The sequence below is a fragment of the Dasypus novemcinctus genome, chromosome 18 (assembly GCF_030445035.2).
Source record: "Dasypus novemcinctus isolate mDasNov1 chromosome 18, mDasNov1.1.hap2, whole genome shotgun sequence".
Lineage (NCBI taxonomy): Eukaryota > Metazoa > Chordata > Mammalia > Cingulata > Dasypodidae > Dasypus > Dasypus novemcinctus.
Window position 1 is genome coordinate 87,766,927 of NC_080690.1, and position 12,647 is coordinate 87,779,573.

At 49.1% G+C, this 12,647-nt stretch overlaps 1 protein-coding gene, 1 non-coding gene and 1 pseudogene across 6 annotated transcripts; 1 reads left to right on the forward strand and 2 right to left on the reverse strand.

The window, feature by feature from the left end:
• Positions 1-1,529: 1,529 nt before the first annotated feature.
• On the forward strand, positions 1,530-6,062 carry ZNF446 (zinc finger protein 446). Of its 5 annotated transcripts, none has more exons than XM_012530698.4 (6): positions 1,530-1,583; positions 3,026-3,401; positions 3,478-3,679; positions 3,930-4,024; positions 4,605-4,689; positions 4,888-6,062. In XM_012530698.4, the coding sequence occupies exons 2-6, from the start codon at positions 3,066-3,068 to the stop codon at positions 5,562-5,564; spliced, it is 1,395 nt and encodes a 464-aa protein (XP_012386152.1). In that variant the 5' UTR covers positions 1,530-1,583; positions 3,026-3,065; the 3' UTR covers positions 5,565-6,062. The 5 variants fall into 5 exon arrangements, with proteins under 5 accessions (XP_012386152.1, XP_012386150.1, XP_012386154.2 ...); XM_012530696.4 differs by having other exon boundaries at positions 1,562-1,583; positions 2,986-3,401; XM_012530700.3 differs by lacking the exon at positions 1,530-1,583 and adding an exon at positions 1,696-1,895.
• Positions 6,063-6,195: 133 nt separating this feature from the next.
• LOC101443918 (large ribosomal subunit protein uL30 pseudogene) lies at positions 6,196-9,697 on the reverse strand (annotated as a pseudogene).
• Positions 9,698-10,076: 379 nt separating this feature from the next.
• LOC111758964 (U6 spliceosomal RNA) lies at positions 10,077-10,181 on the reverse strand. Its single transcript, XR_002793076.1, has one exon. It is a non-coding gene; the product is annotated as a U6 spliceosomal RNA (small nuclear RNA).
• Between the last annotated feature and the right edge of the window lie 2,466 nt (positions 10,182-12,647).

A 12,647-nucleotide genomic window follows, 5' to 3' on the forward strand; every position in this document is an offset into this window, starting at 1 on the left:
CCACACTCTCGTCAGACCTTCTACAAGGTTGGCCCTTCCTTTCTTCACCCTTAACAGGCCATGACTAGAAGAATGTCCCTGGGCTTTCCTGGTCAAGATGGACTGAACACATGCATCTCACTCAGCTAGTTCAGAACCCCCACTAAAACCACAGAGAAGGGAGTATTTAAAACTCAAACCCACAAGTCTGATGATTAAAAAGACAATGCCATTTTGAAGCTGGAAGCCAATGGGGAACCTATCACTGATTTAGAAATAGCCAAATACTCACCCGGTGCCGCTACTGGAAAGCTTAGCGTTGGCAAGCCCCACCCACTCAGGCACAGGAGCCAGGGAGTTCCAGGAATCAGAGGAAGCCAAAGCAGACAAATGCAATTTAAGATTGAATAATCAAGTTATGTTTCAGGTATTTGATGCGCAGATGCAAAACTGATCCTGCCCCACAGTCAGATTTTTTAAAAACTACCTAGTGTGATAAACTAAAAATAACAGGTCACTGTTATTCTAGTTTTGGTTCCCAAAATAAATACATGACTTAACAAAACTTCCATCCTTCGCTTTGCAGTGCTGATGTGTGAAGACACGGAACAGGCTGTGAAATTACCATAATCATAGGACCAGTGTGCTCCCTTTCTGCCATTATAGACAAATGCACTCTTAATCACCTTGGTTCATTCTGAAGGGTTTGTTTTGTTTCTTTAAATACCTGCTGCCTTCTCATTTGAGAAGCCACACTCCTCTCTTGACAAGTTAATGTCGTTTCTTTTCTAAATGCTTTTGCCTCTAAGTCTTCCTTTACTTATGGAAGAGCCTGTGTTAACTACAATGTCGTGTTCACTGAAAATAACATAGACTTTAAATGTTTGTTAAAAATATATAAATTTAGAAACAAAAACAAAACAAAAGCCAAGTTTTAACAATGGCAAATTGGATGGTGAGATTACTTTTGCATCTTTCTACTTTCCAAAGTTCAAGGAAACCATGGTGTTTTCACTCTCATTTTAGAATGTCACTATTTCTTTAAAAAAAAAAAGAGTCCTGGAAAGTCTCGGCAGACAGCGAGGGGCTACCTTAACTGCTGAAGCAGCTTCTTCAGTGAGTGGGCGCCCAGCTGCGTTCCCTCATGTCCACAGGGTACTCCGCGAAGGTCGAGAAACCTAGGCCCGACTCACGCGGCCTGGAAGCAAAGAAATTTCCCTGGGTAGCGGAAAAAGCCCAGCATCCCGCCCACGGGAGGATCTGGCGGCGAACCTCCGCTAACTATCCCACCCAGGAGGCTGTGCGGCCGCCACTTCCGGCTTCCGGCGAGCGGAGAGGGTCCCAGCGGCCGTTACCGCGGAAACAGAGGAGGCTAGCGGATGTGCTCCTTGGTTACCAAGGGGACGATGGGAGGCGGGGAAGAGACCTCCGGAAGCGCTCTAGGGGTGGAGTCCGGGAGGGGCGCCAGCTCTGATTGGGCGAAAGATAAGACGGGCTTGCCAATAGAAGCCTGGCCCGCCTGCACGTGCGCAGCTTTCCAAAGTACCGCCCAGCTTGGTCACTGACGAGGCCTGGGCTCGGGTGCAAGGAGACAGCAGCCACCGGTGAGGGAAGGGCACTACACAAACCACGTGACCCTTCGGACCCCATTGTGCACGAGGCGCCTTTCAAGCACGAGAGGTCTCTGGAAGTGCGCGCCCACCGGCGGGCGCTCCTTGCTGGCTGAGCCTCATGGGAAATGTAGTCCGAAGGGAGGGGCGGGGCTCTCGGGATAGGCGGTGGATTGGCCAGAGAGGCGTCGCCAGAGCAACGCGCAGGCAGGGCGGGCGGTGCGCTTGCGCAGACGGGGAGCGGGGCAGAGCCGGGGCCGCGCCATTTCCCGGAAGTGGCCTTTGGGCGTCCGCCCGGCTGCCGAGGTGAGCGCGGGCCGGGCCCGGCGGGGCGGGGCGCGGCTTTTCCCACACCCGGGGGAAGGCTTTTACGCTGTGGCGCTCTCGGCGCCCTTGCGACGTGCCGTTTGTCAAGGCCGTTCCTCCAGCCCGGACCCCCAGCGGCAGTCCTGGTTTCCTCTTTCGTGACGACCTCCATCCTCTCCAAGCTTTTTTTGGGACAGACCGTGGAAACCGAGGGCCGCTCGGAAAAACCAGGGGTGGGGCCTGGCCTGGTCGTCACCTCTTCCCCCAGCCTGGTGTTGGGAAGAGGGGAGAGTTTTTTAAAACTCAGTTTAAAATCTGAGTCCATTCCTGTTTGTAGAAGCATAGAACAGACTCGGTGGAGATGAAGCCTGCCCGACAGGCCCTCTCCAAGGCTGGGACACTGGTGCCCCTACGACTCTGCGCCCAAGGCATGACTCTGATTTATTTCGCTTTCCACACTCACGGGCCTTGCCAGTCATCCGCAGTCCACGTTTTCAGCACGAATGGTGTCTCGTGTCTTGGAGTCCACATCCGTTCCGCCCCCCCCCTTGCCCGCCCCCGTTGCTTCTGATCGTCCAGCCCCTGATTAGTCTTGTGGCATGAACGTGCAGCTTCCCGGGATGACCCATTTGGGGTGGGAACAGGTACAGCCCAGCCTGACCTCACTTGCCGTCTGCTGCCTCCTTCTGGCCTCACTATTTCCACTCACTCTGGACCACAGCCCCATCATTTGCCTGTCCCTCAGCCTCCTGCCCAAAGGACCACATCCATCCCTCTTTGCCCAGCACCTTCTGTGGCTCTTAGCCCAGCCCTGGACGCTTATGGAGACTCCTCTTGTCCACCTTCTGGCCATTACTTCTCAACAGTCCATGGTGTTTATAAATTCCTTTGCAATTTCCCAGAAACTCTGGATGCCTTGCCCTGGCATTCGTTCACAAGGCTTTCTCCCCTCATCAGCAGAGAGTGCCTATGGCCCCTCCCTCCCTGAAGCCCCTTGGCCTTTCTTCTGGCCCCAGGGTCCCCTTTCTATCCTGGCCACAGACCTCTGGGCTTATCCTGTCTGTGCCCATGTCTGACTTCCCTTGGTCAGGGTCCCACTGGCTGGCATCCTGACCCTTCCTCTTCTGCAGGTCCCACCTGGAGACTCCAAGAAAGATCCCCAGCACAAAAATGCCATCCCCACTGGGCCACCTGCCTCTGCCCACAGCGGACCCCACCCTGGAGGAGCCTGAAGCCGCGCGTCTACGTTTCCGGCAGTTCTGCTACCAGGAGGCAGCAGGTCCCCGTGAGGCCCTGGCCCGGCTGCGCGAGCTGTGCCGCCAGTGGCTGCGGCCGGAGGTGTGCTCCAAGGAGCAGATGCTGGACCTGCTGGTGCTGGAGCAGTTTCTGGGCGTGCTGCCCCCTGAGATCCAGGCCTGGGTGCAGGGGCAGCAGCCCAACAGCCCCGAGGAGGCTGCGGCTCTGGTGGAGGGTTTGCAGCATGACCCAGGGCGGCTGCTGGGCTGGGTGAGTATGGCCAGTGCCAGTTTCCTGGAGGGACAAACTGAGGCTGAGCCCCCATGACTTGTCCCTTCTTCCTCAGATCACAACTCATGTGCTGGGGCTGGAGGTGCTCCCAGCAGCCCAGAAGACAAAGAAGTCCTTGGGGAGCCCCCACCCCTCAGGGACAGTGGAGTCTCTTGAGGCAATTCCTGGGGAGGGGACACAGGGTGCCCAGATGGAGGACCCCGACCAGCTCACCTGCAGTGTGAAGGAGGAGCCAGATGCCGATGGGCAGGAGATGGGTAAGGGAGTACTGCGTTGAGGCTGGGGGCTCCTGGAGGGAGTGTGTCTCTGGTTGGGGTGGGGGGCATGGGAGGGGCCACAGAGCAGGCTCTCTGGGCAGCCCAGGGCTGGCTGCCCACCTTGTGGCTGGCATGGGTAGAGGCTCCTGCCTGGCTGGTGGGGGAGGGCCGAGGCATCAGCACCAACACCCGCTCCTCACCTGCCCTGTTATCGGCAGCCCCCAATCCCTCTATCCAACTCGTTCCCCAGCTCCTCCAGGCCCCCGGCTTCCAGCCCAGTCTCCCGAGGGGTGCCTTCGCAACCAGGAGTCAGCCAATGTGTCCTGCCTCCCACCCAGGATTCAGGTGAATAGCCCCAGGTGGGAGGCCCAGAGGCCCCACGCAGGAGGGAGTGTGTCCCTGGAGGCACTGTGGGCAGCAGCCGTGTTCTTTGCTGCTGGAGTGTTGAGTCACCAACAGGCCCTGGGGTAGTGAGGGGCTGGCTAGCAGCCTCTCTGTAGAGGAAAGGATTTCAGCCTCAGGCCAGAGAAGCCCAGTTTAGAGTGGTCACAACTCCTATGGGGTGGTGTCCTCACCCAGAGAGAAATCAGGAGGCCCTCAGTGGCCCAGGGTTGGGGTGGCACCTGGCGATTTGGGTACCCCATGTGCAGGTGGGGAGGGGGTGCCATCTGGAGGGCTGGCATTCCCCAAAGCCCACCCAGGGGTCTTTAGCTTTGGTCTGTCTGGCCAAAACATGGGGGGGTGCAGTGACCACCAGGTGAGTTGAAGGACATCCCCTGTCCATATGCCTCCCACACGAACCCAAACCTGGGTTGCCCAGCACCAGTGGGCTTCAGCCTTGGCCCCCCACACGGGAGCCCAGTGCTGGTCGGCGGGCTGTGCTTGGAGTGGGGCGGGTGGCCCGGTGTGACCCACAGTCCTGCAGGAGGAGTGGGGCCAGTTGGACCGGTCTCAGAAGGAGCTGTACTGGGACGCGATGCTGGAGAAGTATGGGACGGTGGTTTCCTTGGGTGAGGACCGGGTGGCTGTCAACTCCGCCCTTGCCCCCAGTCCCGGCCGGGGCTCCTTCTCACTCCCTGGTCCTCGCCTGCCCCCCCTGGGTGCCCCTGCTCCTGGCCTCCCCTACCCTTGCCCCTCCCACGTGAGCCCCTGCCTGCCATGCTGGGCTTGGCCCTGACCGCCCTGACCGCCCTCTCCGCCCCTGGCAGGAATGCGGCCCCCGGGGCCAGAGGCACCAGCCCTTTCGGAACCCCGGGCTCTGGCGGTGGGAACAGGGGTCCACGGAGGCCTTCGCCCAGGTGAGTGCTTGGCCAAGGGTCCTGGAACCGTTCCCGGCCCAGGGGTCACCGTGTCCGCCCCCCGTCTCCTGCCAGGAGATGAGAGCGAGAGCTCCTGTAAGGGGCCGCCCGGCGACCCGGGGCCTGCCTCCTGGGAAGGCCGGGTCGGCGCGCCGCTGCCGGCGCCCGTGCACGCAGGGACGACCCCGGGGGCCGCGCCGGAGCCGGGCACAATGCGGAGGAAGCCCTACACGTGCGAGCAGTGCGGCCGCGGCTTTGACTGGAAGTCGGTGTTCGTCATCCACCACCGCACGCACGCGGGCGGGCAGAGCGTGCGCGCCCCGGGGCCCACTGCTGGAGCTGAGAGGCCGCCGCAGGGCGCCCGGGAGCCGGGGCCACCGCGACACCTCCGGCGCGCGCTCGCGGGCCCCAGGTGCTACGCGTGTCAGGAGTGCGGGCGCAGCTTCAGCTGGAAGTCGCAACTGGTGATCCACCGCAAGAGCCATGCCAGCCAGAGGCGCCACGAGTGCGGAGACTGCGGCCGCGGCTTCGAGTGGAAGTCCCAGCTGGTCATCCACCGCAAGAGCCACCGGCCCGAGGCCCCGTGAGCACACGGCCCGGCCCTGCTGCGGGGGTCGCCAACTCTGGAGGTAGCAGAGGTGGCTGGAGTGATCCCGGGATCCCAGGCTGGGCCCCTCCTCCATGCCCGGCTCCCAGGGGGTCGCCTGCACGGGCATCTTGACTGCCTCTCTCTCTGTCTGGAAGGAGAATCTGGGTTGGAATCCTCAGCTACCGTCCCACCACCCTTAGGGTGGCCTGAGCGCTGGCCCCCGACCTGACACTCACTCCTAGCCCTTGTCTTCCTGGTCGCCCCCCCTGGAAGCTGGGTGGGAGGCCCCAGGAGGCAGGGCAGGGTAGGCTTTCTCTTTGAAAGAGGCTGCATAGATTTGCTTCTATTTGGTCTGGACACTGTATGTCCTGCCAACTGGTGGCCCTCTGTGTGCTTTCTAAAAAGACTTTTATTTAAAATTCCACTGACCAATTTTTTTTTTCTTTCTGTAGTTACAAGCCCTAATAAACCTAAGATGTTTCTCACAAGATAAAAATTGGACCCTGGTTTTGTATACAATGGGTTGTTGGGTTTAGGTTAATTTTATTACATACCAAGATTTGCCATAACAGGTAAGAGAAGGCAGAAAGGCAGACTAATAAAAAGTCACCAATACACTTCAGTTTGAAAGCAATCTCTATTTAATAACTGATGGGATCACAAAAACTATCTTGGTTGATACCGTAGTTCATCCTCCCAGTAAGCCTGTTGATCCTGTCCTCTCTGTTGCCAGCACTTCCCCCTTCTACAAAACAGGTAGTCTTTTTCTTCAATCCACCTCTGAGAGAAGATAGTTTGAAGGGCCACAGTAATTGTTTGCTTTTTTAAAGCATTTCCCAGCAGATCTCATGAATAGATCCTCCATGGATGTGATGCCATACTTAGCAAGAGATGGTACAAAATCAAAGAGTTACCTACCAAGGTAGTTTATTTCTTACTGAGTTTGCCTTAATTACACTTAAATCAGTTCATTCACTGATTTCAAGTTTGGGTATCCCCATGCAATATTATAATTCCACAGTCCTCAGCATGTTAACTGAAGCACTGTAGAGCTTAACAAAGGAACCTTTAAGATTTGGCAAAGACAAAGAAGCTGCACCCTGTTAGACCATTGGGCTCATACCATTGGTTCCTTTGATCCTGGTGACAAGTGCCAGTTTGGGTACAGTAGGTATATAGAAGTTGCCAGCTTTTCTTGCCATCTTAGCCATTCAAATCTTGCTTCTGTACATATGCTTTTATTCCTTGTGATACTTCTTTGCTTTTTCATAGATAAGCTTCCTTTTCACTTTTTCAAGCATCTTTTGGGCAAACTTCTTTTTCAGGTGCTTGATCTTCAGTTCTGCAAATTCTTTTACTTTTTCCTAATGGCTGCTGGCACAGCAGGAATCCATTTCTTCCCTTTGATACCCTCCACAGTTCCAGCTGGAAAGTGGAACCCACTGACTGCTTTTTAAATTAGGAGCTTCTTGGTAAGAATCCCAATTTCTGGCTTCTCTTGGAAAATCAAAAGATCCAGTAATGTACCCTTGGCAGCTGGACGCATAGACTGGTGACTCCTAAAAGAAGGGCCAGCCCTTCTTCATCACAGACCCCAGCATGCCATGTTGTTTGGCAGCCTCACTGGCCTTTCAGCATTCCAGCCCTGACTTAGGTGGATTGTCCAAATGTAAGGGGACAAGGGTGAGTACAGAAGGGCCGAGGGCAGGAGGTGGGGCCACCGTAGCCAAGTGTGATGAGCCAAAGGCCAGTGTAGTTACTGAGACTGAGTGCCTTGGGCTCAGGGCTGCATCCCCACAGCCGCCATGGCCAGTCACTCATCAGGCAGGACAAAGGATCAGCCCCTAACCGCTGCGGGAGGTCCGCTGGATTTGAGGCAGGCATTTGGGACTTTGGCCAACTCCCTCTACTAGTTTTCTATGGCAGTTGTAACAAATTACTATAAAGTTGGTGGCTTTAAATAATACAAATGTAATATCTAGCTCTTCTGGAAATCAGCAAGTCCGACGCAAGTTTCACTGGGCTAAAATCAAGGTATTGGCAGGGCTGGTTCCTTCTGGAGGCTCGAAGGGAGAATCCGTTTCCTTTTCTCTAGACTCTAGAGGCTGTCCACATTCCATGGCTCCTTCCTCTGTCTTCAGAAGAGAGTTCCAAAGCGAGAGGCAGGCAGCATCTGTGATGGCTTTGCTGGTGGGAGCTGGGGTTCGCATCATGCCCTAGCCAACCCCTAACCATCTACAGGCAGGGGGATCGCTGGGCTCTGGTGCGCGAGGTTTGGAGAAGGGATCTCTGGGCAAGAGGCTGTCTCCTTTTTGGAGAAATGTCTACTTCAAGATTTTTGCCCATTTTTCAAATTGGTTTTTTTTTTTTCCAATTGAGTTATAGGATTTCTTTATATATTCTGGATATTAAACCTTTATTGGATATGTGGTTTCCAAATATTTTCTCCCATTAAATAGGTTGTGTATTAGTCAGCCAAAGGGGTGCTGATGCAAAGTACCGGAAATCTGTTGGTTTTTATAAAGGGTATTTGGGGTAAAAGCTTATAGTTACAAGGCCAACTTTGAGTCCAGCTCAAAGTTACTTCCTCACCAAACTCTGTTGCCATGTGTTGAAGCAAGATGGCAGGCGAAGTCTGTGAGGGTTCAGCTTTCCCCTTCCTCTGAAGGCTTCATGGGCCCAGCTTCTTCCCATGTTAGCTGTAGACTGGAGGCTCGTTTCTTTTTGGGCTCAGTTGTTCTCATCTCTTTACAGGGTCAGCTGTAGACTATCAGGATCATCTCTCTTCCTAGGGCCGCAGGATCAAAGTTCATTCCTCTTCCATGTGTGTGGTACTCTCTCTGTTCCTCTGTTTGTATGCATCTTATTCTGTATAACTCACCAAAAGGCCAGGGACTCAACCCTGCACACCTTGATAATGTGGTTGAATCAAAGCCCTAATATTGCTTGAATCAAGTAAACATAAAGCCTTTGAATTTAAATCAATCAAAGGGTATCATGCCCAGAGGAACAGACAAGTTTACAAACGTAATATCTCTTTTTGGAATTCATAAATAATATCAAACTGCTACAGGTTGTCTTTTCACTTTCATGATAAAGCCCTTAGATGCACAAAAGTTCTTAATTTGGATGAAATTTCATTTATCTGTTTTTTCTTTTGTTCCTTGTGCTTTGGGTGTAAATTCTTAAGAGACCATTGCCTAATAGAAGGTCCTGAAGATACTTGCCTACATTTTCTTCTAGGAATTTGATAGTTTTGCTCTTATATTTAGGTCTTTGATCCATTTTGAGATGATTTTTGTATATGGTGTAAGATAGGGGTCCTCCTTTTTTTGCAAATGGAGATCAACTTTGTATAGAATCACTGCTAATTTTAGTGTGTTGATCTTGTACCCCACTGCTTTTCTTAATTTATTAGCTCTAGTAGTTTTATTGTAGATTTTCAGGACTTTCTGTATGTAGGATCATATCATCTGCAAATAGTGGAAGTTTTACTTCTTCCTTTCCTATTTCGTGCATTTTATTTCTTTTTCTTGTCTAATTGCTCTGACTAGAACTTCTAGTATAATGTTGAATAGTAGTGGTGACGATGGGCATGCTTGTCTTGTTCCAGAGCTTAGAGGGAAAGCTTTCAGTCTTTCACCATTGAGAATGATGTTAGCTGTGCCCTTTACATGTTGAGGAGGTTTCCTTCTATTCCTATTTTCCTAAGTGTTTTTTAACAAGAAATGCTGGATTTTGTCAAACTCCTTTTCTGTGTCATTTGAGATGATCATGTGGTTTTCCCCCTTCATTTTGTTAATGAGTGTTACATTAATTGATTTTCTTATGTTGAACCACCCTTGCATATTTGGGAAAAATCCTATTTGATTATGGTGTATAATTCTTTTAATGTGTGCTTGGAGCCAATTTGCTAGTATTTTGTTGAGGATTTCTGCATCTATATTCATAAAATAAATTGGTCTATAATTTTCTTTTTTTTAGAACCTTTATCTGGTTTGGTATTAGAGTGATGTTGGCCTCAGAGTGAGTTAGGTAATGTTCTCTCCTCTTCAGTTTTTTGGAAGCATTTGAGCAGGATTGGTATTAATTCTTCTGGGAATATTTGGTAGAACTCACCTGTGAAACCATCTGGTCCTGGGTTTTTTGTTACTGGGAGGCTTCCCCTCCTCTTGCCTAATGGCTCCCTCATCTGTCTGCTCATTGTGTGTGCCTGTTGTCTGTCCTCTTTAGGAGGCATTGGAAACCAAACCTGGGACTTCTATTTGGGAGGGGGGTGCCCAACAGCTTGAGCCACTCCCTGCTCATTGCGCCTGTCTGTTTGTCAGCTCATTGCATCTACTTGTGGTTTTTTGTTTTTGTTTTTTTTTTCAAAGATTTATTTATTCATTTATCTCCCCTTTCCCCACCCACCCCAGTTGTACGAAACCCAGGACCTCCCAAGTTGGAGGCAGGTGCCCAAATGTTTGAGCCACATCTGCTCCCCCTGGGAGGCTTTTTTTTTTTTTTTTTTAATATGGAATGCTTCATGAATTTGTGTGTCATCCTTGAGCAGGAGCCATGCTAATCTCTGTATCCTTACAATTTTTAGTATATGCGCTGCCAAAGCAAGCACCTGGGAGGCTTTTGATGACTGATTTAATCTCCTTACTTATAATTGGTCTGTTGAGAGCTTCTGTTTCTTCTAGAGTCAGTGTAGATGGTTTGTGTGTTTCTAGGAATCTGTCCATTTCATCTAGGTCGTTTAATTTGGTGGCATACAGTTATTCAGAGTATCCTTTTATGATCTTTTTTATTTCTGTGGGGTCAGTAGTAATGTCCCCCCATCTCATTTCTGATTTTATTTATTTGCATCTTCTCTTTTCTTTGTCAGTCTAGCTAAAGGCTTGTCAGTTTTATTGATCTTTTCAAAGAACCAACTTTTAGTTTTGTTATTGCTTTGTACTGTTTTTTATTCTTGATTTCATTTATTTCTGCTCTAATCTTTATTTATTTCCTTCTTACTTTGGGGTTAGTTTGCTGTTCTTTTTCTTGTTTCTTCAAGTGTGAAGTTAGGCTCTTTCTCCTTTGTTCTTTTTATTTTTTTTTAGGTACCAGGGCTGGGGATTGAACCCAGGATCTCATATGTGGGAAACTGCCACTCAGTGAGGGAGCCAATCAGTACCTTACATTGTTGTGAAACATTTGTTACAAATTATGAAAGAATATGATCAAAATCTTACTACTAACCATAGTCCACATCTTATATTTGTTGTATTTTTCCCACAACCCACCTTATTCTTTTTTAAACATATTTTTATTACAGAACTTGTAAACTTACAAAATAGTCATGCACATGTGTAGAATTCCATACAATACCCCTTCAACAATACATGACACCACGGCCCACAGTGTACATTTGGCACACTTTTTCCATACTCCCCCATTATCAACACAGTATATCTTTGCCACAGATGCATGAATATTACAGTATTGCTGTTAACCAGTCCATCGGTGTAGAAGTTTGATATTGTTTATGAATTAAAAAAAATAGATATTGGATTGTGTTTGTAAACTGTTCTGTTCCTCTGGGTGTATTAGGTTGTATTAGAAACAGAAGTTCCATTTTTACTTTATTAAATCAAGATTAGGACTTTTATTTGACCATGTCATTAGAGCGACTTGGTTTCAGTGCTGGCCTACAGCTAAGCTATAGCTAGCCTACATCTGTGGGCTATATAAATGGATGCTCAATCAAAGAGGGGAGTAAATACATGGAGAATGAGAACACAGAAGCAGATATGCAGGTAGAGAAAGTGCTCCATAGACATAGCTCCAGGAAGAGAGATGAGCTTGGTAGTCTACAGCTGGCCCTGTGGAGAGACCAGAGCAGCTGAGCCTGGAAAGAGCCTGGGGAGAGTGATGAGCCTTATGCCAGCTGACAGCTGAGATCAGAAGCTGGGACCAGGAAGCCTTAAGAGGAAGGAGGAAGGCTGAACCCACACAGACATCACCCACCATCTTGTATCAACAAGTGGCAACAGACTTTGGGTGAAAAAGTACCTCTTTTATTTATTTATTTATTTTTTACATTTAATAATTGAAAGTGTAAATAATTAAAAACTAAAAAGAAAAACACAGTTGAATAAAAATGTACTTTCTCAATTAAATGCACTGGGTATGTATAAAAATTTTTTTAACCATACAATATTTTACACAATATATTTGGTACATAGTAATGTAGTCATACAGTATTTGTACTTTTGTGTCTGGCTTCCTTTGCTCAACATAATGTCCTCCAGGTTGATCTATGTTGTCATGTGTTTTTTGACTTCATTTCTTCTTACAGCTGCATAATATTCCATCGTGTGTATACACCACAGTTTGTTTATCCATTTATCTGTTGATGGATACCTGGGTTGTTTCCAACTTCCGGCAATCATAAATAATCCCACTGTGAACATCAGTGTGCAGATTTCTGTTCATGTCACTACTCTCAGTTCTTCTGGGTATATACCCAGTAGTGGTATTGCAGGGTCATGTACTAAGTTTATTCAATTTTTTAGGAAATGCCAAACAGTCCTCCACAGTGGCTGTACCATTCTGCATTCCGACCAACAGTGAATAAGTGTTCCTATCTCTCCACATCCTCTCCAACACTTGTAGTTCTCTGTCTTTTTAATAGTGGCCATTCTGATAGGTGTGAAATGATAATTCTCATTGCAGTTTTGATTGATTTGCATTTCTTTAATCATTAGTCATGTTGAGCATTTCTTCATGTGTTTTTTTTTTTTTTTGCCATTTGTATTTCTTCTTTGGACAAATGTCGATTCAAGTCTTTTGCCCATTTTTTAATTGAGTCGTTTGTCTTTTTATTGTTGAGTTGTAACATCTCTTTATATATCCTGGATATTAAACCTTTATAAGATACGTGATTTCCAAATATTTTCTCCCATTGAGTTGTCTGCCTTTTCACCCCTTTGACAAAGTTGTGAGGTGTAAAAGTGTTTAATTTAGAGGAGGTCCCATTTATCTGTTTTTTCTTTTGCACATGCTTTGCGTGTAAGGCCTAAGAAAACATCATCTACTACAAGGTCTTGAA